Source organism: Stenella coeruleoalba (genome assembly GCF_951394435.1).
Source record: "Stenella coeruleoalba genome assembly, chromosome: 10".
NCBI lineage: Eukaryota > Metazoa > Chordata > Mammalia > Artiodactyla > Delphinidae > Stenella > Stenella coeruleoalba.
This window is the reverse complement of record NC_137156.1, coordinates 42,363,463-42,384,850: the sequence shown is the minus strand read 5'-3', so window position 1 is coordinate 42,384,850 and position 21,388 is coordinate 42,363,463. Positions and strand designations below refer to the sequence as shown.

General features: G+C 42.5%; 1 protein-coding gene across 2 annotated transcripts; it reads left to right on the top strand.

The window, feature by feature from the left end:
- Positions 1–6,364: 6,364 nt before the first annotated feature.
- Positions 6,365–20,382, top strand: KLHL31 (kelch like family member 31; the record flags this gene model as incomplete). 2 transcript variants are annotated; one of them, XM_079935294.1, is made up of 3 exons in its annotated part: positions 6,365–6,614; positions 16,739–17,943; positions 19,650–20,382. In XM_079935294.1, exons 2-3 carry the CDS (start codon positions 16,772–16,774, stop codon positions 20,380–20,382), a joined length of 1,905 nt encoding a protein of 634 aa, XP_079791420.1. In that variant the 5' UTR covers positions 6,365–6,614; positions 16,739–16,771. The 2 variants fall into 2 exon arrangements, with proteins under 2 accessions (XP_079791420.1, XP_079791421.1); XM_079935295.1 differs by lacking the exon at positions 6,365–6,614 and having other exon boundaries at positions 16,733–17,943.
- Positions 20,383–21,388: the final 1,006 nt, after the last annotated feature.

Sequence of the window (21,388 nt, the reverse complement as noted above, 5' to 3'; positions counted from 1 at the left end):
CACTACAAGGACCTTGTCCTCCAGGGTCACATAGGCTAGGGAGGGGAAAACCACGTTAGTATAATGTGGCAGGTGTCACGAGACAAAGCTATACCCGTGGCATTACAGGAAAATGGAAGAAGGCACATAGAAAAGTCTGGGAGATGGGTGGGAAAGAGGCAGGCAGGTACGTCAGGGAAGGGGTCGATGAAAAGAAGGTTACTGATAGAGAAGATATGCTATCAAAACTTGTTGGTAAAGAAACATATTATTTTAACCCTGTGTGGCCACAGGACTCAGTATCTCACTTTTATTAAGCCAAACTCTGCCAGGAAAGCAAGTTCTCTGATTAACAGGCGTCTACATTTTAGAAGGTGGACTCTTCAATGGTGCCACCGCAAATGAGAGCTGGTCCTCGAGGCTTTCATGTGTATACTGTTTTCATTATTTGACACCAAAAGGCAGCCCTCAGTGACTATACGCTTACAGTCGGAGAACTCGTGCTCTGTGTTTTGCAAACTGCCTCATACTTTCAGAAGTACTTGCAATGTACATGTTTTCTCCATTCCAAGTGTGTCTTATCCAAAACAGTGCTGCCACCTTTAAAATGTCACAACAGAGCATATGGCTCGCAAGTGTCCACTTACGTCAAGAAGCTCTTAACTATATTGAGCACAGCCCCAGCACAGCTGGCATTTCTAGAAGTTATTGGGACAAGCAGTGGGAATTCACTGGGTTAGCTGCAGTCTCCACGAAAGTTTCTACTTCATTGATGGACCTCGTGTTTATTTTCCGGAAGTCAGAGTTTGATGGGAACTCTGAACACATCTGTGCTGCTGGCCTGAACCTATCTTAGCCAGGGCTTCCTGCTTCAAACCTACACGTGTCTGAATAATAAAACATCTCCCTTTGGTTCCCCTTGAAAAGGCAATGCTTGGAGTCTATTATCTGGAAATTCTTGGCATGTGGCCTCTGCTCATTCTGTGTGTCCCATTTTTTCACAGAGTCACTAACAGCTCCTCTCGCAGGCAGGTTCCATCTCCACAATAAAGATGGAGACAATGTGGGGGGTGGGGTGGGGGGATGAACTGGGAGATTGGGATTGACATATATACACTACTATGTATAAAATAGATAACTAATGAGAACCTGCTTTATAAATAAATAAATAAATAAAATTGTTTTAAAAAAGAGATGGAGACAGCATTGTTGTTCCCTGTGACCCGTCCACAAACGAGCACGTCCTTCTCAGTGAGGACAAGTGGATTAACTCTGGTGTGGCCCAGACGTCAGCTGAGGTCTCCAGGCCTTTTTGATATTTATTTATTTATTTGTTTATTTTTGGCTGCATTGGGTCTTCGTTGCTGCACAAGGACTTTCTCTAGTTGCGGCGAGCGGGGGCTACTCTTCATTGCGGTGCGCGGGCTTCTCGTTGCGGTGGCTTCTCTTGTTGCAGAGCACGGGCTCTAGGCACAGTAGTTGCAGCATGTGGGCTCAGTAGTTGTAGCTCGCAGGCTATAGAGCGCAGGCTCAGTAGTTGTGGTGCACGGGCTTAGCTGCTCCTCGGCATGTGGGATCTTCCCAGACCAGGGATCAAACCCGTGTCCCCTGCACCAGCAGGCAAACTCCCAACCACTGTGCCACCAGGGAAGTCCCCTGATATTTAAATAAAATTGGCTTGACCTCTCAAAGTCACTGCCATTGAGAAGTTCCATGCCCTCACCTGCATTTCAGGGACTGGCCCAGGGCCTTAGGCTTGTGTCTATCGCCTCTGACCCCAAGTGACCCCTCTGTTGGACATTCCATCACAGCCTATCTCCATAGCTCTCCTCTCATCTCTGCCCACCTGGGTGACCCTTCATTGATTTCCTCTCAAAACACCCACCCAGTGTTTATGGAGAGCAGGCTTTACCGAAACTTCTGTGCCACGGAGAGTCCTCACCCCGCAGAATGCAAACCACTGAAAACAGATCATGAGGCACTTTTGCTGCTCCAGGTACTTCAGCCACTGGCCATCAGAAAGTCCTCCAGGGCTCCTTTTCCCCCACAGACTCCAGTTCATGTTGTGCAGCTCAGCTCTCATCTCCCTGACTCCCCATCTTCCAGACGGCCTGCTCCCAGCTTCTCGCTTCTGCTCATTTCATGAGCTCCTGAGCTAGTAAACCACATAACTATAGAGGAAGGGAGTCTATTAAAGGGGGGATGGGGAGGAGAGGGATAAATTAGGAGTTTGGAATTAACAGAGACATACTCCTATATATAAAATAGATAATCAACAAGGACCTACTGTATAGCACAGGGAACTATACTCAATATCGTGTAATAATCTATAATGGAAAAGAATCTGAAAAAGAATATAATAATGTATGTATGTATGTGTATGTGCGTGTGTGTATATATATATATATATATATATATATATATATATATAAAACTGAATCACTCTGGTGTACACCTGAAACTAATACAACATTGTAAATCAACTATACTTCAATTAAAAAAAAAAGAAAGAAAATTTTAAAAATGAAAACATTATTAAAAAAAAAAATTAGATCCCATGCAGCTCAGGGAATCACTGTTGGAAGGCCAGAGAAACAGGCCAGGGAAAGGAAAGAGCAAACGGGGGCTTTGCAGCCAGAGCCACAGCCAAGAAGAGCTTCAGTCACCACAGCTGCCCCCACAGAACCATGGAAGCCACAGTTGGATGTCCCAAAGCCTCCAGCTCTTGATCCAGAGGCTACTCAAAGTGTGGTCCTTGGACCAGCAACATCAGCAGTACCTGTGAGCTAGTTAGAAAGGCAGCATCTTGGGCCCCACTCTAGATGTACCTGGTCAGAATTGCTATCTAACAAGGTTCCCAGGTAATTCCTGTATCCATTAAAGTTTGAGAAGCAGCATTCTAAATGACTTCCTACTGAGAGTAGGAATTGAGAACTGGCTAAGTGATCAGAGCTATAATGTACAGCAGATACATATACTTTGGGGACCATGGGTTATTGTCCAGTGATTCTTTCAGCTATAAAAGATTTTATAAAAGACACGTTTTAGCTAGAGAATCCCTGTGAATTGTTGTAGGAGACAACTAGGATGAGTAAAAAGCAAAATATCACAATACTTTTCATCTTTGTAATTTATTGTGTAGTCAGTATTACATTTTTATGCAACAAATGTTTATTGAGTACCTATTATGTGCCAGGCATTGTCTTGGTTCTGCGGCTGCAGCAATTAACAAGAAGAATTCCCTGCCCTCGGGACTTCATATCCATCCTTATTCAGCTCAGTTTTGTGGTCTGTCATTATAATACTTCTTGGCATACACTCTCAATTCTCTTGCTCTCTAACTTCATCTTACTCATTCAAAATTTATTTATTCATTCATTTATTCACCTAGTCAGTTAATAAACAATGACTCATCATCCACTATGTGCCAGGCACTGTTTTAGGCACTTGGGGCTCATGAGTGAACAAAACAGATAAAGATCCCTGCCCTCATGGAGCTTACATTTGAGTTGGTCTGTGGCAGGATCAGGGGAGGTTGGTGAAGGAGAGGTAGGCGCTAGCAATGGAAACAAATAAATTACCCACATTGCAAAACCCCTTCTCCAGTTAAATCCAGCTCTCTGGTTTCTCTGCAGTTGAACATGGCTTAAGAAAAACACACAAGCAGGCTGACAGGTCTCAGACCAGCAGTCATGGCCATTGACCTCAACTGGGCCTTCTATCCTGCTGGGCAATCCTAGCCCATGTTCTCCGTCACCAATACCACCTACACTACCCTAGTCTTTGCTGATAACTCACCTAATATTTTCAATCTCTTTCTAAACCTCTATATTCTACAAAGGTTATACTCCCCAAATGCCAGAGCATTCTTTCCAAAATACCAATCTCATCATGGCCATCTTTTTGTTAAAATAAACTTCAACACGTAGGTCCCCATTGCTTTAAGAATGAAGTTCACATTTCTTCAGACACAGGCATAGAGATCAGACTTGTGGTTGCCAAGGGGGAAGGGGGGAGGGAGGAGGATAGACTGGGAATTTGGGGCTGCAAACTATTACACATAGAATGGATAAACAACAAGTTCCTACTGTATAGCACAGGGAACTATATCCAATCTCCTGGGATAAACCTTAATGGAAAAGAATATTAAAGAGAATGTCTATATGTGTGTAAAACGCAGTCACTTTGCTGTACAGCAGAGATTGGCACAGCATTGTAAACCAGCTCTATTTCAATTAAAAAAAGATTGAATATCTTATTATACACTACAGCCTCCTGTCCAAGCTCCTTTTCTACCCATGTTCCATGCCCCCTATTTCCAGCATACCAACCGCAGCAGTAGTTGAATCCTGGCATGTGCAGCTACTCTGTGAATGTTTTTCAATTGAAGTGTCTCTTAGATTTTCCATTTCTGCCATTTATTCTTCCACTTGGGTTCATACCTCTATCTCAAATAATATTCTATTGAAAGAATTATCTCAGGGTTGTTCCCGTGAACAACGTGAACTGAAATTAACAGTCTTGAACAGATGAAGACAATAGTGTTGGTCCCCACACCTACCTCTTGACGGCCCTTTCCATCATCATATCAGCATTACCATAAATACTGATATAAGGCTGACTTTTTTTTTTTTAAGATGTTGGGGGTAGGAGTTTATTAATTTATTTATTTATTTTTGCTGTGTTGGGTCTTTGTTTCTGTACAAAGACTTTCTCCAGTTGTGGCAAGCGGGGGGCCACTCTTCATCACAGTGCGCGGGCCTCTCACTATCGCAGCCTCTCTTGCTGCAGAGCACAGGCTCCAGATGTGCAGGCTCAGTAGTTGTGGCTCACGGGCCTAGTTGCTCCACGGCATATGGGATTCTCCCAGACCAGGGCTCGAACCCGTGTCCCCTGCATTAGCAGGCAGATTCTCAACCACTGTGCCACCAGGGAAGCCCCAAGGCTGACTTTTTATCACAGTAAGAGTAGAGTTGAGTGCTCTGGTCCTTTGTTGGACTAAAGGAGGTAGAAATAAGAAGGATCATTTTGGAGTGAGTCGTCCTCCATTAGCTTTATGTCAACCATAGAATAAAGAGCTTTCTTTGATTTACTTCTAACACATTCTGGGCTGGAGATCTATGGGTGGAAGTAAATTTTTAAAAATCAAAAGAGTTTTTCCTACAAAAAAGCTGGCTGGTTGCTGTACACCTGAAACTAACACAACGTTGTTAATCAACTATTCTCCAACATAAAGTTTTAAAAATTGTTTTTAAGGCTGGCTGGAATTCAAATAGAAGTGGTAACTAAGATGTTATCCAATGAGTTGAGAGGGGTCAGGAGAGCTAGAGGCAAATACATATAGAATCATAGAGTTTTAGAGCTGGAAAGACACCAGAGATGATCCAACGTGAGCAAGAATCTCCTCCGTGTCACCTCAGTGCTATAGCTTTTTTTACGAGCACCCTTCTAATCATAGGGAACTGGTTCCTTTTCATCACTAGAACCCATTTGTTATCAGAGTTCTCCTTCCTTATTTTTAATTTTTTCCCCTGGAGTTTCTACCCATGGGCCTAATTTTTGACACCTTAAGCTACAAAAATTTTAATTGAATCCCCTTGCTACCCAACAGCCCCCAAAACCCTTGCACCCAGGAGACTCACTTCTCCTAAGTCCTCTCTTAGTTCTCCTTTTCTGCAGAGGTTCCCAACATGCCCAGCTTCCTTCCAGCCACTTCCTTCAGGATACAGAAAACCTTCTCAGTATGCCACAGCGGCCAAGCAATGCTGAATGCATGACCTGACTAATGAAGAATAATTAGAACATTTATTTTCTATGATCTATTTTTCTTTTATTGCCGCCTAATATCAGGGTAACTTTTTTAGCAGCCACTTCACGCCCTTGGTGCCTATTTAAAGCTTGTGGTCAGTTATAACCCTCTACATTTTTTTTTTCCACAGGAAGTGTTGCCAAAGTATTTCCCCAAGCTGCATGTGTGCTGGAGCGTGTGTTCATCTCAGGCCTCCCTGTGGATCACCGGATCATAGAGACTGGTCACGAACCTTACTCTGTTGAACTGTACGATGACTCCAGTGATACTGGTGCCATATGTGAGCTACCCCAAGTTCCTTTTCTAAAGAACAGTCTATTTAAAAACCCAATCTTCTCAAAGGAACTGAGGTGACCAGGCTATTAACCTTTCTAGTAGCTCATTTTTATCCACAACCTTCCCTTTCTCTTACCAAGTACACACACTCTAATCTGCTTCCAACAATTAAATACCCACCTAGTTAATTTTCTTTCCTCACTCCCAGGTTGATTGAGTTCTTGACTTTCTTGTTTTTAAATACTGAGCAGGTCAAGAAACCCAAGCCCTCTCCACCAACCAGGGCTCCGCCCTCTGCCCCGGGGTGGCCTGAAATTGAAGCCAAAGCGGGGGAGGAGGGCTCAGAGCGCAGGCTCGGCAGCGCTGCAGCCGGAGGGACGACAAGAGGTCACTCTAAAAACTGCTGCTGCTGGGACGCGTCAGGTGGCTGCTGGTGGTTCCCCAACGGGTTTTCCTTCTCCCTGTCTCTCTCTCCACAGATTGCTTCTCAAAAGGAATCTGCTGCTGAAACTTCACCATCACAAGTCGGGGACGCCCCTCACACAGGACGGTAAGGACCTGGCGCCTCAATCTCCAATTCTGGTCTTCTAATCCTGGGGTGTGAATGGTGGGGGGGGGGGAGGCGTCTGAGTTCGCGGTGGTAGAGCGATCTCATTGACAGTGGTCTACAGCTTGGTCAGATCCTCCTGTTGGAGCCAGAAGACATCTTCTTGAAATCCAAGGGATGCAATAGATGAGAAGAATGTCATAGCAATAGAAATGCATGCTAAGGATGCCTTATGAAAGTAAAGTGACTTGTAATTTCTAACAATAATTTTAAGTCTCTAAAGCCTAATGTAGGTTTTTCTTCCTCTATTTTATGGAGAGGGGAGGGGGGAAATGAAATTCTTGGGTTTTGTTCATAAAGTTTAGAGTTTCACCTCCATTTTTTGTCAGGAACCGTCAGGAACATTTTGTATCTGATAAGTTTAGATAAAATGTAATCAGTTTTGTTGAAATGGGTAGCAAACAAATCAGACAACTCTTTGAATCCCCAGAAATAGAACCTATTGACAAAATCCCTCCTGCAAAAAAAGAACAGCTTTTAATTTAACTGTGAAACAAGTTTTTGTTCCAAATGTGTACCTATAGCAATGCTGACATATGTTTTATGCTAGAAATCATTTTGGAAATGAAACAGTAAAGTAGAGAAGCCCCCTAAAGTTGGACTTCACTGAAAATGGCAAGAGGCAGAGGCTGGGTGTTTCTATTCCGGGGTCAGGCTGCCAGCCGACACACGGGGGGGCTGGAATGTGGCGGTGACCGGGAGCGGACGCAGCTGACGCCCCCTTGGCAAGAAGACCTTCTGGGACCCCAGCTCATTCTGGCATGAGAGTGACAGTGACACTTTGGCACACATGGCTTCCCAGCTTGCCCTGGGTACAGTCTCTCCCAGGAGGCCAGGGTGGAGGGCAGCAGGAAAGAGAATGCTCTTACTTATACAGTGACAGTTCTTTTCTGTAATTGGTTCTAGGAGTTTTCATCTGAAATCTGTTTCAGGCCAGGAGGGACAGGTGTGATCCTGTCACATGGACTTGCCGCCTTGTAGAAGAGGGTAGAATTATGTTACCATGTCTTGGCAGCCTCATTTCAGTCCAACGGTTCTGGATCTATTTGGGATCATGGACCTTTTTGTGAATCTCTGAAAGCTCTGGGCCCACTTTATAGAAAAATACACATAAACACACATGCACAACATGTTTTCATAATATTCCAGAAATGTTCATGGAATTCCTGGGCTCACCTGAAACCCAACCCAGAAAAGGGTTGCCTGATAAAATACAGGACACCCAAGTACACTGAACTTCAGATAAACCACAAACCAGTTTTTATTATAAGTATGTCCCAAATATCACCTGGGATATATTTAAATACTAAAATAGATGGGTGGTTTTTCTAAAATTCAAATTTATCTGGAGATCCTATATTCTTATTTACTAAATTTGGCAACTCAGACCCAAATGCATGACTTGCAGATGGAGAATCCCCTGTCTCTGTTGGTTTATCCATATCCGATCATGAGTTGATGCTAGGGTTCTAAAAGGCCATATTGGGGGGGCAAGGGGAAGGAGGGAGAAGTGATACAGACCGGACTTTGACTATTCTGACAGCAAAAGCCAGCTGTTTATTTTTAACTCTCTGTAAAATTTTACAAATGAAAGGTACACATCTCATCTGACGGATGATTAAACTGAAATCCTAAAAAGTTGAATGTTTTGCCTTAGGTCTTTCAAATGGTTAGAGCAAAATTAACATCAAAACCCAATTCTCAGTTCTGTGACAACCAAAGGGACATTAGTCTTACAAACTAGATTTCTAACCCCACTTCCTGCAACCTTAACGTACACACACAAAAGACAAATAAAAGAAAGAGCTATTTTACTAAAATTTTCAACAAAACCAAAAATCTTAGCACAGGGTCCTTACATCCTGTATCCAGGTTTGGAAAATAGAAGTTAGCTTTATGTATAGAGTGTGTATATGTTATAGATAGCAGGCCTCTAGCTAAGTTGAGCCATCAGAAATTGATAATATTTGTCTTTAAACAAAAATTGATAATTCCGTATTCAACCTAACACTGAAAAGGAGGTGTCTGGTTCTCTGATCAACAAATTCATACAAGATCTCCTTGAACCTACTTCTGTTTTTGGCTTACCCAAACTACTAGAGTTTCATAGACTTACAACCCCTAATAGGATAAAGAAACCCATAGGCTCTGATTGTCCCCAAACGAATCTGTCTTACAATTAAAAGGGCAGCTCTTTTATTTCAGTGTTTGGAGCTATAAAGAACCATTTCATGTTCTCCATATCCAAACTTTGATTTTATAAATTTGAGTTCCACCTCACTCAATCTCAATCTTCCCATGTTGGAAGGAGTTAACTTTTTAACCTGCGACAGATTTCAACCTGCCCTGGATATAAGGGCTATATAGGGGGTCAGGGTTCAATCTGGGTTTGAATCTTTGCCCTACTACACGTTATATACCCATCGTGTGACCTTGGATATGTTTTTAAAACTCTCTCTGAACCTTAACTTCTTCATTTGTAAAATGAACATAATATTACCTGCCTTTTAGAATTTTCACGATGCTTAAATTTTAAAAAATAATATCATGTCAAGTATTTACCTAGGCTCAGCACACAGTTATCCCTCAATTTATACATGTAGCTCTACAATTATTATTTTAGGTAGAAATGAAAGTAATAGCTTACATTGAATACATAGTCTAGATTCATGCTTGGTGATTTATATCTAGGAATTAATTATTCACATGCTTAAATTGGCAAATACAGAAGATCACGGCAAATTTGACAGCTCACTTAACTGCCCACTGTTGTCACGTGTTGAATACACGACATTATCATCATAGAAATGACACAAGAGCCAAGACCGCCAGTGGGCAGTGGGAGGAGGACATGGAATTGTGCCTCTGTTGCCCTTCTGCCCACTTTCTAACAGGCAGCTCTTCCCGGGGACCTGGGAGGCAGCTCTGGGCGCTAGTGGATGGAGCGGGGAGGGAAGGAGGCGTGGGGTCCACGACCAGAGAAGAATTCTCTGAGCTCCCTCCACAGAATGAAGGGATAGCTCCAATAGCCTGGGGAGCCTTCCACAACCTTCTGCACTCTGTGCAATCTCCTCTTTTACCCAGAAGGGGAAGGGACGGGGGGCACTGCAGTGCCTCCAAATAGCTGCTCATCTGACCTGCGCTGTCCAGCGTGTCCTGCTACGGCAGGGCCACTAACGGTCCCGGGGCACCTGTAAAGCTCTTTTTTGATCCCAAGGGGGCAACTCACTAGAGCCCCCTGGCTGGGGAGGGAGAATCATGCCCTTCGTGCTTCAGGAAAAACGGAGAAACAGTCCTGAAACTGTCCCAGTTGCAGGCAGCTCAGATAGGCTGGTCCCCTCACCATGCAAACCCCATGCAGACTGACTGTGACCCCAGTCAAAGCCCTCCCTGGGGTGTGGAAATCACAGCGACTGCCCAGCTACCAAGCCTGGGGAGGGGGTTCCCTGAACCTCTGGCCACAAGGTCCTCACTCATTAAAAAAGAAAAGAAAAAGACAAAAAGCTTTGAAAACAACAACAAGAGTAAGAGAAAGCCCCATCCAGCTTATTGAATCAATAAGAATGGAATGCTTTCGAAATGGATTGCTCAACACCAGGTAACACCCTGTATTGTATAAGAACGTGTACAGGCAACTCGTTGTAACCACTGCCTCTTCCTCGTAGCCACGTTTTGGTATCACTGTGACCACCATTTGTGATCAGTTACAATATGACCCAGGGGTGCATAGTGAACATTTGTATAACTGTAAAAATTCTATATGTTATAATTGAAAAGACAATGAGACTTCTGTGCAAATTGCTTTGACTACTTGTCCTCATATGACCTTGGAGCTGAGTAGTACGTTTCTGTGAATATTCCATTTTTTTCTAATCATCCTCTACAAGCCCACACCATCAGCCTGGCAGTCCAGCACCGTGACCAGATGAGTAAATGGAAGTGAGTTAAACTGTTCCCCTTTCCTTCCATTCATGAGTCCTTAGGCTGCCCTCTTATAACTTCTTTCCTTTAAGGCTGCCTTTGCTTTTCATTCAAGTGTGATTGTAGAAAAATGCTGGTTGGTTGGTCAGTTGGCATGGAGTATGTGTGTGTGTGTGTGTGTGTGTGTGTGTGTGTGTGTATGTGTGTGTGTGTGTACCCAGTGTGACATGTCAGAAAGGCCTCAGTGTGAGGGTCCTAGAGAGTCATCAAAGGCTTCCCCGTCTGCCTTGTGAGAACATAGCCTCTGGGTTTTGATCATCCATGAAGAGGGAGCTGGTCTTCCCTGCAGTAAGGACTGGAGCACACCCTGTAGCTCTCCTACCATACTTGCCTTAAATTGAGAAAAGCCATGGCCGGAGCCCCACCTCCCTGGGAGATGGAAGAGCAGGGCCAGAGGAAGAGCATTTCTTGGGATGTAGGGAGCAGTGAACACCTCTGCAGCCTAGAGGACAACATCAGAGCCTGGCCCATCTTCCAAGGAGTGAGCCTGGTCCCCAGACTCCTCTGAGGGGTCTGCAGCATGTTATCGGAGGAATATGGCCCAGACTGAGAACACCTGGGCAGGTGGATGGAGAGCCTCACCTTCGAGGTGCAGACCTAGGAACAGGATGTAATGGCAGTTCTAGTAGAGAAAGACTGAATTTATGAGCATATCTGGGAAATATGGCCACCAGGAAGTGGTCTGCAGGCTCTGATTTCAAAACTCTCTTAAATGGTCTCCTGAATCTCAGAGCTAAAGAAGCCATTTACCTTTACACAGTGATTTTGAGGATTCTAAAAACCCTCTCTTATTAAGAAAAAATATATATATTTAAAATATTAATTAATAAGATTAAATTAATGTAATTTGATTAATGTTAAAATATTATGTAAATAATAATATAATATTAGTTTAAAGAATATGCATATATGTTCCACAGTGGTAGCTCTGTTAGAAATTTGCATGTGAGTCATTGGAGTACACTGATAAAAAAAAACCAAAAAAACTCCAAAAAACATGCATATCTGGGAGAAAGAGTAGATTTGCCCACTGATGGATTAGCTTGGATCATCTGTCAGACTAGCTAATGTGTCACCCAGTAGGGCCCTGGAGAAATGGGACAAGGGCAAGAGAATTCAGATAAAGGGTCATGAGGGTTTCCATGGGAACACCAGGGGCAGCAAGAAGGCCAGACCATGGAGGAAAGAGAAGGCAGCAACAGAAAGTAACAGAAGGAAGCCGTGGAGGAAATTTGACTGATTTCACTAGGGCCTCAGTGCGCCCTCTCCTTCCTGGAGGTTCCTTAATCCTTCTCAATTGCATAGCAACTCATCAAGTTCAAACCCTTCCTGGTATCCAGCATCCTTTCTGTATCCTCATGTTACCTGCCTACCTGTCTCCCTCACTCCAGCAATCTTCTTCGTCTGCACATCCCGTGCCGAGTCACCCCTCCCTGCTTCCATAACAGGCATTTCCTCTGCTTTAAAGGCCTTCCCCCTCCTATACCTACTCCTCTTAAAAACCTTTCATTCCTGGAACAGGCAAGATTCCTGTTATCTACAAATCTTCCCATCCTAACCCCACTCCAACAAAACAGTTCCTTTCATTTGAAATCTGAAGTCCAGGTTCATAGATTCAATCTGTTCTATATAATCTGTTATTTTCCTGACATAACCTATGTCCCAAGTTTCTTAAATTTCCAGGCTTACCTTTCTCGTCCATAGCAAAGTAAATAATCTGTTCTTCAGCCTATGTCATTGCATGAGTTCCATTTCTCTCCCTGGCATTTTCAAAAATCCCTTAGAAATGTTTAACTGTTCCAGAAATCTACTCTTGATCCCCATGACTGAATCTCCATCCTGTGGCCACTTCCTCTGATTGGTTTCACCCCAAAGCTTAAACAGGTTACTTCCTTCATTCCCTAAAACACATCTAAGAAGGTTATTGATTTTAATGAAAACAATTCAAATTTTTTGAACATTCACATTTTGCAAGACACCCTATTAAATGCTGTACAGACATTTCTCACTAAGCTTTCATGGACCACCCGACAGGCAAGCACCATTATTATCTTTACTTTAGAGGTAAGCCAGTAGAGTGGAGACTCTAAGAGGTTAGTAATCCATGGAAACTCACAGCTCAGATAAATAGTGGAGCTGGTATTTACATTGTATTTTCATTTTCATTCTCATTCAGTTTGAAATACCGTCTAATTTCTTCTTTGACTCATGGATTATTTACAAGCGTATTGTTTAATTCCCAGGATTTCCTCCAAAACAATGAGTGGTTATAAGCCCGACATCCAAATGAGTAAAAAATTGCCCATAGGACTTCCTCCAGGAAAATAAGCAGGGCTATTTCCAAAAACACATTTGTACTCCTACTGGTAGAATCTACTGGGTTTTTGTTTTGTTTTGTTTTGGTTTTTTAAGTTACTCTGCTGTGATTCCCTAAATTCTTGTTGTCATTTTGTACTTGTCATTGTTTATCTATTTAACACAAATTACATATTGTATTGCTCCATCATTCCCAGTACAGTGCCGCCCACACAGCAATAGGTGTCTGATAACTACTTGCTGAACAAAATTTTTAAAATTTTCCCCAGAAAAATCCAACAAGGGGACACTTACCACCTAAGTCAAATGCGTTTGAAGACTAAAATGATGGTGGGTTGAAAATCTGTTTCACAAGGTAAGGATGCATGTGGCTTTGCCTGCAAGAAAGAATGAGGAAGCACAAATGTGCTACAGTCTTGTAAACAAAAACAAATGTGAATATGACAGAGCTTAACGAGGAAGAAAAAAAGCCCTGGCAAAGCAAAAGACCTTCTCTGTTTCCTACCTACTTGCTACTCTCCTTCCACATGGAAAAGAACAGGAACAAACACAATAGAAAGTTTTTAACATCTATTCCAGTAATTAAACTGAAGACTTTCAAGGGGGATCAAAGCTAAGTTTTACCTCTCAGGATGAACTCAAAAGTGAGACAAAACACACACACACACACACACACACACACACACACACCCCACCCCTCAAAAACTATAAAACACCTAAACATCTAAATGTGCACCTACAAGAGAATAATTGAACAAGTTTTATATATCCTTACTATGGGAATCTATGCAGCTGTTAGGGACAATGATATAAATTTATGTATGTGCTGATATGGAAAGATGTACATGAGTACATCCAAGTGAAAAAAGCAAACTGCTGAATAATATAGCATAAACTTGTTTTTTTTTTTTTGCAGTATGCGGGCCTCTCACTGTTGTGGCCTCCCCCTGTTGCGGAGCACAGGCTCCGGACGCGCAGGCCCAGCGGCCATGGCTCACGGGCCCAGCCGCTCCGCGGCATGTGGGATCCTCCCGGACCGGGGCACGAACCCGTGTCCACTGCATCGGCAGGCGGACTCTCAACCACTGCGCCACCAGGGAAGCCCCATAAACTTGTTTTGATACAAGTTCTCTTATAGTGGTATGCTGGAGCTCATGAGAACCAATTTACATTTTCAGGGATTTAGCAAACTGGTTGTTGGTAGCTTAAAACCAACCACAACGAGTGTATTTGTACTCAAGAAATTAGCACCTTACAAATAAGGGGTATTTTCCCCCCCTGGAGAGTTGATTTACCAGCACACCACTGCTCAAACTATGCAAATATAAGTTTGCATAAGCATATACAATTATCTGGAATGATATAAAGCAAACTGTGAGTTGTTGAACTACACATACTGATTTTGTTATTTTTAAAATGAAAAAAAAATAAATAAATGGATGAACCTAGTGATTATCATACTAAGTGAAGTAAGCCAGACAGAGAAAGACAAGTATCATCATGTGATATCACTTCTATGTGGAAACTAAAAAAAAAAAAAAAAAAAGATACAAATGAACTTATTTACAAAACAGAAGTAGATCCACAGACATAGGAAACAAACTTATGGTTACCAAAGGGCGAAAAGGGAGGGAGGGATAAATTAGGAGGTTGGGATTAAAATATACACACACTACTCTATATAAAATAGATAACCAACAAGGACCTATTGTGTAACACAGGGAACTATACTCAATGTTTTGTAATAACCTATAAGGGAAAAGAATCAGAAAAAGAATATATATATTCTGAATCACTGTGCTGTACACCTGAAACTAAGATGACACTGTAAATCAACTATACTTCAATAAAAAATAAAAATGAAAAAAGTAACACCAGTAATTTCACAAGAAAGTGAAAGGCTATAGATAAAATCCATTTAAAAGTCTAAGTGGGGCTTCCCTGGTGGCGCAGTGGTTGAGAGTCTGCCTGCCGATGCAGGGAACGCGGGTTCGTGCCCCAGTCCGGGAAGATCCCACATGCCGCGGAGCGGCTGGGCCCGTGAGCCATGGCCGCTGAGCCTGCGCGTCCGGAGCCTGTGCTCCGCAACGGGAGAGGCCACAACAGTGAGAGGCCCGCGTATCACAAAAAAAAAAAAAAAAAAAAAAAAAGTCTAAGTGTAGCATCTTCTGATGACTATGCCCAATATATTGAGAAGGGCTAAAATAATTTAATCTGTGATACTTTAAGGGCCACGTATTTATTTGGTAAACTTAATATATTTCAAGGCTACATTTAATATTAGAGCTGTGCAGAGCTACGTAATAGAGCTAAATCTACACTTCCTATAGATTTAAAAACGGGTTCAAATATTTATAACATTGATAATAGGAAGTGGTTACTGTCCTTAATATGTCAGCATCTATATAAATATATTTCTAAGAGGCACATTAGTAGATTTAGAACTTTAGTGTCAAAGCATAAAAATAGCTTTTATTCTTAATGGGCTGCTAAATTATTATTCAAAAGACTGTATCAGTTATACTCCCATCAACAATGTATGGAGAGTACCACACCAATATCTGATATTCTGAATATTTTAAAATATTTTAACCACTTGATAAGCAAAATTTGACGACAAAAAATAAAAAGGCTCTCTGGATTTCAGTTGACAGTTCTCTGATTATTGTTAGTTTAGCTTTTTAAAAATATTAACTGTTTGTATTTTATTTTCTGTGAACAACCTTGTTACCTAGACATAGTCTTTGTCCACTTTCTACTTGGATTACCTTTGACTTATTAACTTTATGAGCCCTTTAAATATCGTTAGGGAATTCCCTGGCGGTACAGTGGTTAGGACTTGGCGCTTTCACTGCTGGGTCCCAGGTTCGATCCCTGGTTGGGGAACTAGGATCCGGCAAGTCTCCCAGCAAGGCCAAAAAATAAATAAAAATAAATACTGTGTTCACTTCACTTTAACCTTTTATCTGTCAAAAATGTTACAAATATTTGTCTTCACAGTCTGTTGCTTGTCTTTTAAATAGTTGGTGCTGTTTTATAGATATACATTTTCATTTTTTTAATATTCAGATATTTCAGTCTTCCCCTTTATGCTTCTGGATTTTATGTTATGCTTAAGAGGGTCTTTCCTACTCTAAGATTTTTTTAAAAACTACTTTGTTCTAGTTCTTGTGTAAGTTTGTGTGTGTTTGTGAGTCATTTAGAAATTCAACTGGAAATTATTTTAGTGACTATGTAGAGTAGAAAGTACTTGACTATCATTACAATTCCTTATCCATTGATTGTTAGCCACGTTTATTCTAATATATATTCTACATTTAACACGGATTCCTGAATTTTAGTGTTATGATATTTTATTGAGAGAGAAAAACTTCAGGGTAGTTGTCATTCACTTTTTCCTGAACATAAACTAAGCCCCTAAAAAGACATTTAACTACTATTCCATAATAACTGTACAGGTAGATCAGAGAATATTGGGTCATTTCTGCTACATAAAATTACTTGGCCATATAGCTATTGAGAGGTCTCATTTGATAATATAAATGTTTCTAGAATCGTCTACAATGATCGATGCTGAAGTAAACTGTGAATAAGATGTGCATCTAGTTTAACGTAAGTCTTTAAATCTAGTTTTGACACTTTAATCAATCTACGTTATGCCACTAAAAAACTACTATCTTATTAAAAAAAGGAAAGTTTCTCAATGTAGTATTTCAAAGTTTAATGCACAATTAAAGTAAAACCGTTTCTTTTTTTTTTTTTTTTTTTAGCAAGTTCTTGCCTGTGACAGTGTGTTTGCCACCATGGCCCCCAAAAAGAAGACTGTCAGAAAGAACAAAGGCAACATCAATGAGATGACCATCATTGTAGAAGACAGCCCCCTCAACAAACTCAACGCTTTGAATGGGCTCCTAGAGGGAGGCAATGGCCTTAGCTGCATCTCTTCTGAATTAACAGATGCTTCTTACGGCCCCAACCTCTTGGAAGGTTTAAGTAAAATGAGGCAGGAGAGCTTCCTTTGCGACTTAGTCATCGGCACCAAAACAAAATCCTTTGACGTTCACAAGTCAGTGATGGCTTCTTGCAGTGAGTACTTTTACAACATCCTAAAAAAAGACCCCTCTACCCAAAGGGTGGATCTCAGTGATATCGCACCGCTGGGCCTGGCCACGGTCATTGCATACGCCTACACTGGAAAGCTCACTCTCTCCTTGTATACCATAGGAAGCATTATTTCTGCTGCTGTTTATCTTCAGATCCATACCCTTGTCAAGATGTGCAGTGACTTTCTGATACAAGAAATGAGTGTTGAGAATTGCATGTACATCGCTAACATTGCCGAAACATACTCCCTGAGAAATGCAAAGGCAGCAGCCCAAAAATTTATCCGGGATAACTTCCTTGAATTTGCAGAATCAGATCAGTTTATGAAACTTACATTTGAGCAAATTAATGAACTTCTTATGGATGATGACTTACAGTTGCCTTCTGAAATAGTAGCATTCCAGATTGCAATGAAATGGTTAGAATTTGACCAAAAGAGAGTGAAATATGCTGCCGATCTTTTGAGCAATATTCGCTTTGGTACCATCTCTGCACAAGACCTGGTCAGTTATGTTCAGTCAGTACCGAGAATGATGCAAGATGCTGATTGCCACAAGCTTCTTGTAGATGCTATGAACTACCACTTACTTCCCTATCATCAGAACACATTGCAGTCTAGACGCACGAGAATCCGAGGGGGCTGTCGTGTGCTTGTCACTGTGGGGGGCCGTCCAGGCCTTACTGAGAAGTCCCTTAGCAGAGACGTCTTGTATAGAGACCCTGAAAATGGATGGAGCAAGCTTACAGAGATGCCAGCCAAGAGTTTTAATCAGTGTGTGGCTGTGATGGATGGATTTCTTTATGTGGCCGGTGGTGAAGACCAGAATGATGCAAGGAATCAAGCCAAGCATGCAGTCAGCAATTTCTGCAGGTACTGCCTCTTTTATTAGGAATAGAAATCGTTCGATGTTATGAACATAGAATGAAATTAATCATGCCTATTAGCTTAATTCATTGGCTCAGTAAATCAATAATAATAATAATGCCACATTACATGTATATAACACTTCACATTATATAAAGTGCACTCACATATATCATGCATTATAATTTTCCAAGTAAGCCAATGAAGCGAGCACGGAAGATATGATGATTCTGATTTTACATGTGAGAAATTTGACACCCAGAGAAGTGACACCACTAGTAAGTAGAATTCACATTTTCTCATTTCTGGTCAGGGTGCTCTCCACAATACCCTGCCTTTTTGACAGAAACTGGGTGAAAATTTAGTTTTTAACATTAAATGGTAAGAAAGATTAAAATGATACAAAATTTCTTTTTAAGTGGACTGTTACTGATGACTTCAGATTTATAACTGGCAACTAGAATGAGATCATTAAAAATGTGGCAGCTAATTAATTTTAAATATTTCTTTAAAGACTGAATACCATCAATATTTTTGATACATGTAAACAAGAGTAAAAGCATGATAAATCCTGCAGAAAGTGGAATTGAAATGCATATTATTTTTGTATATTTATAATAAAAAATTAAACCTCCATATACATGAAATGTTCAGAAAGTCATGCTTCTATCATGGTAGTGGTTCAAAGGCAAACATAACTAATGAACAAGATCTGAAAATTCATCTAGTAAATCATAAAAAATATTCTTTATTGTTTCATTATATGTACATGTGTGTCATTTAAATGAATCCAAACAATTGATTTTTAGCCCTTAATTTGTAGCTATGGTTAAGTTTTGATTTGGAGGTGAAATGAGACAAATATGAATGAACATCAAACAGAGTCAGTTCTGTGTTTACAATACTTGGAACTATGGAAAGTGTTAGTTTACTATGGGTGCCTTATTTTCCTCCTGCTGATAACTACTTGTACTCAAGTCACTGTTTTTGAGCTATTGACTTCAGTGCTTCTGGTATAATAATTGTAATGCTGAACACTGAAAAAAATATACCCCTACACTAAAAAGTCAGACCTACTAATAAGTGCTAGAAAATAGAGAAGCATCAAAAGTTAAGGCTTTGTTGATGCACTGGGACATGAGTTCTATTGTTCTCATTATAAACAGATGACAGAAGACTTAGTGACTTAGCTTTACAGCGGCAATGCCAGGAGAGGTGTGTGAACAAGAAGGGGTTTGTGAGAATGTAGGAACTCAGTCAACTTTCTTGATTAAGCCATGAGAATGAGCTAGGGGTGGCTGGTGTCTGAAGATATGTGGAATTGACTTTAATGTGGCCGTATTCCCTTCTCCGATTCCACAAATACCCAGCTTCCACCCTTCCTCCACGTGCGCATCCCCTAAATCCTACGGGATGATGGATTTGAATATGAAGGAAAGAGGACTGGAGGTCGGTCTCAGCGGGGTGGTCTCCCGGTAGCTGCTTTTATAAACGGGAGGAGGGGGAGTCACCTATGCCTGCCCTGCCTTTCCCAAGAGTCACACTTTTTTACTGGTTGAGAGAGGATTAGCAGCCTCCAGGCGAGGAGCTGCGATGGGTCCCCAGCCTCCTCGCAAGGATAGTGTCGAGCCTCCCACGTCCTGGTTGGCGGCGTCACCTGGGTTCCCCGGCTGCCGCCCACAAGGCTGTCACGCTTGCTCTACCACTTCCAGATACGATCCCCGCTTCAACACCTGGATCCACCTGGCCAGCATGAACCAGAAGCGGACGCACTTCAGCCTGAGCGTGTTCAACGGGCTCCTGTACGCCGTGGGCGGCCGCAACGCCGAGGGCAGCCTGGCCTCGCTCGAGTGCTACGTGCCGTCCGCCAACCAGTGGCAGCCCAAGGCGCCCCTGGAGGTGGCGCGCTGTTGCCACGCCAGCGCGGTGGCCGACGGCCGCGTGCTGGTGACCGGCGGCTACATCGGCGGCGCCTACTCGCGCTCCGTGTGCGCCTACGACCCGGCCCGCGATGCGTGGCAGGAGCTGCCGGCGCTCAGCACGCCGCGGGGCTGGCATTGCACGGTGGCGCTGGGCGAGCGCGTGTACGTGATGGGCGGCAGCCAGCTGGGGCCGCGCGGCGAGCGCGTGGACGTGCTAACCGTGGAGAGCTTCAGCCCGGCCACCGGCCAGTGGAGCTACGCGGCGCCGCTGCCCGTGGGCGTGAGCACGGCGGGCGCCTCGACGCTGCACGGCCGCGCCTACCTGCTGGGCGGCTGGAACGAGGGCGAGAGGAAGTACAAGAAGTGCATCCAGTGCTTCAGCCCCGACCTCAACGAGTGGACGGAGGACGATGAACTGCCCGAGGCCACCGTGGGCGTGTCGTGCTGCACCCTAGCCATGCCCAATCACGTGACCCGAGAGTCCCGCGCTAGCTCGGTGTCCTCCGTGCCCGTCAGCATCTGAACCCGGGGAGCCGCGGGCTCGCGGGGAGAAAAGATAGGCATCGCGGTTCAGCTAAAGGAAAGGAAACTATCTAACATTTACTACAGGGGAGTCTTTTCAGATCCATCGAGGCATCTGCCTTGGTGGTTTTCAGTTGCTGGTGTGGCATCATCTACCTCTCTGTCGATTTTTTTTTTTTTTTTTTTTTTTTTCTTTTTTTAAGCAAAATACAGATCCGGAGCCAACAAAGGAAAGAAGCCATTTATTTCAGCGGCCACTGGGTGGCAGACAGAACTCGCGGTGGGCACTACCATCGCGGCATCCTTTCTAAACATAGAGCGGTTACACCCACATTTGAGATTGTGCTTCTGCACTTTAATACACACGAAGCCTGTGTGAGTAAGAGATTTCTCGTACAAAAGTTTATTTTCCTTTCTCTTTTTTTTTCTTTAGGAAGTTTAAAATATTCCTTTATAGGCTTCATTTTTAAATGGAAATCAGTCTACATCCATAAGGACTTAAGATTTAATTCTGTGTTTCTATGCAGTTTCTTTACTTATACATGCCTGAGTAAAGGATTTCGAAAGGCATCCCAGGAGAAAATCATAAAGCTTAAGACAAATACTGACGGGAAAGTAATAGGGATTCCACCCCGGGGCTGACAGGTTGATGCCTTTGGTTTAGCGGTGATACCCTCCTCCCTGCCTCAGGTCCCCAAAAGTATTTCCTATCATAAAATCCTACTCTCAGAGAAGGAACTGACATCAGTCATCTAATTTATAGGCAAATTTAAACCATTTTCTTGTTTCTCCTAGAAGTATTCACATTTTACTTTGGTCCCCCATTAAAAGAATTGCAAGTAGTACTCGCACCCTAAACACTACATCAAGATGGTTAAAGGCAACCTTGACCTTCATGTAAGCCCCCAGAAGAACACCAAATAAAACTCTGTCTGTAAGGATCCTTAACATATAGCATATGCAGCCTGAAGGTTATGCAACCAATAACAATAATTTGATTTCTTCCA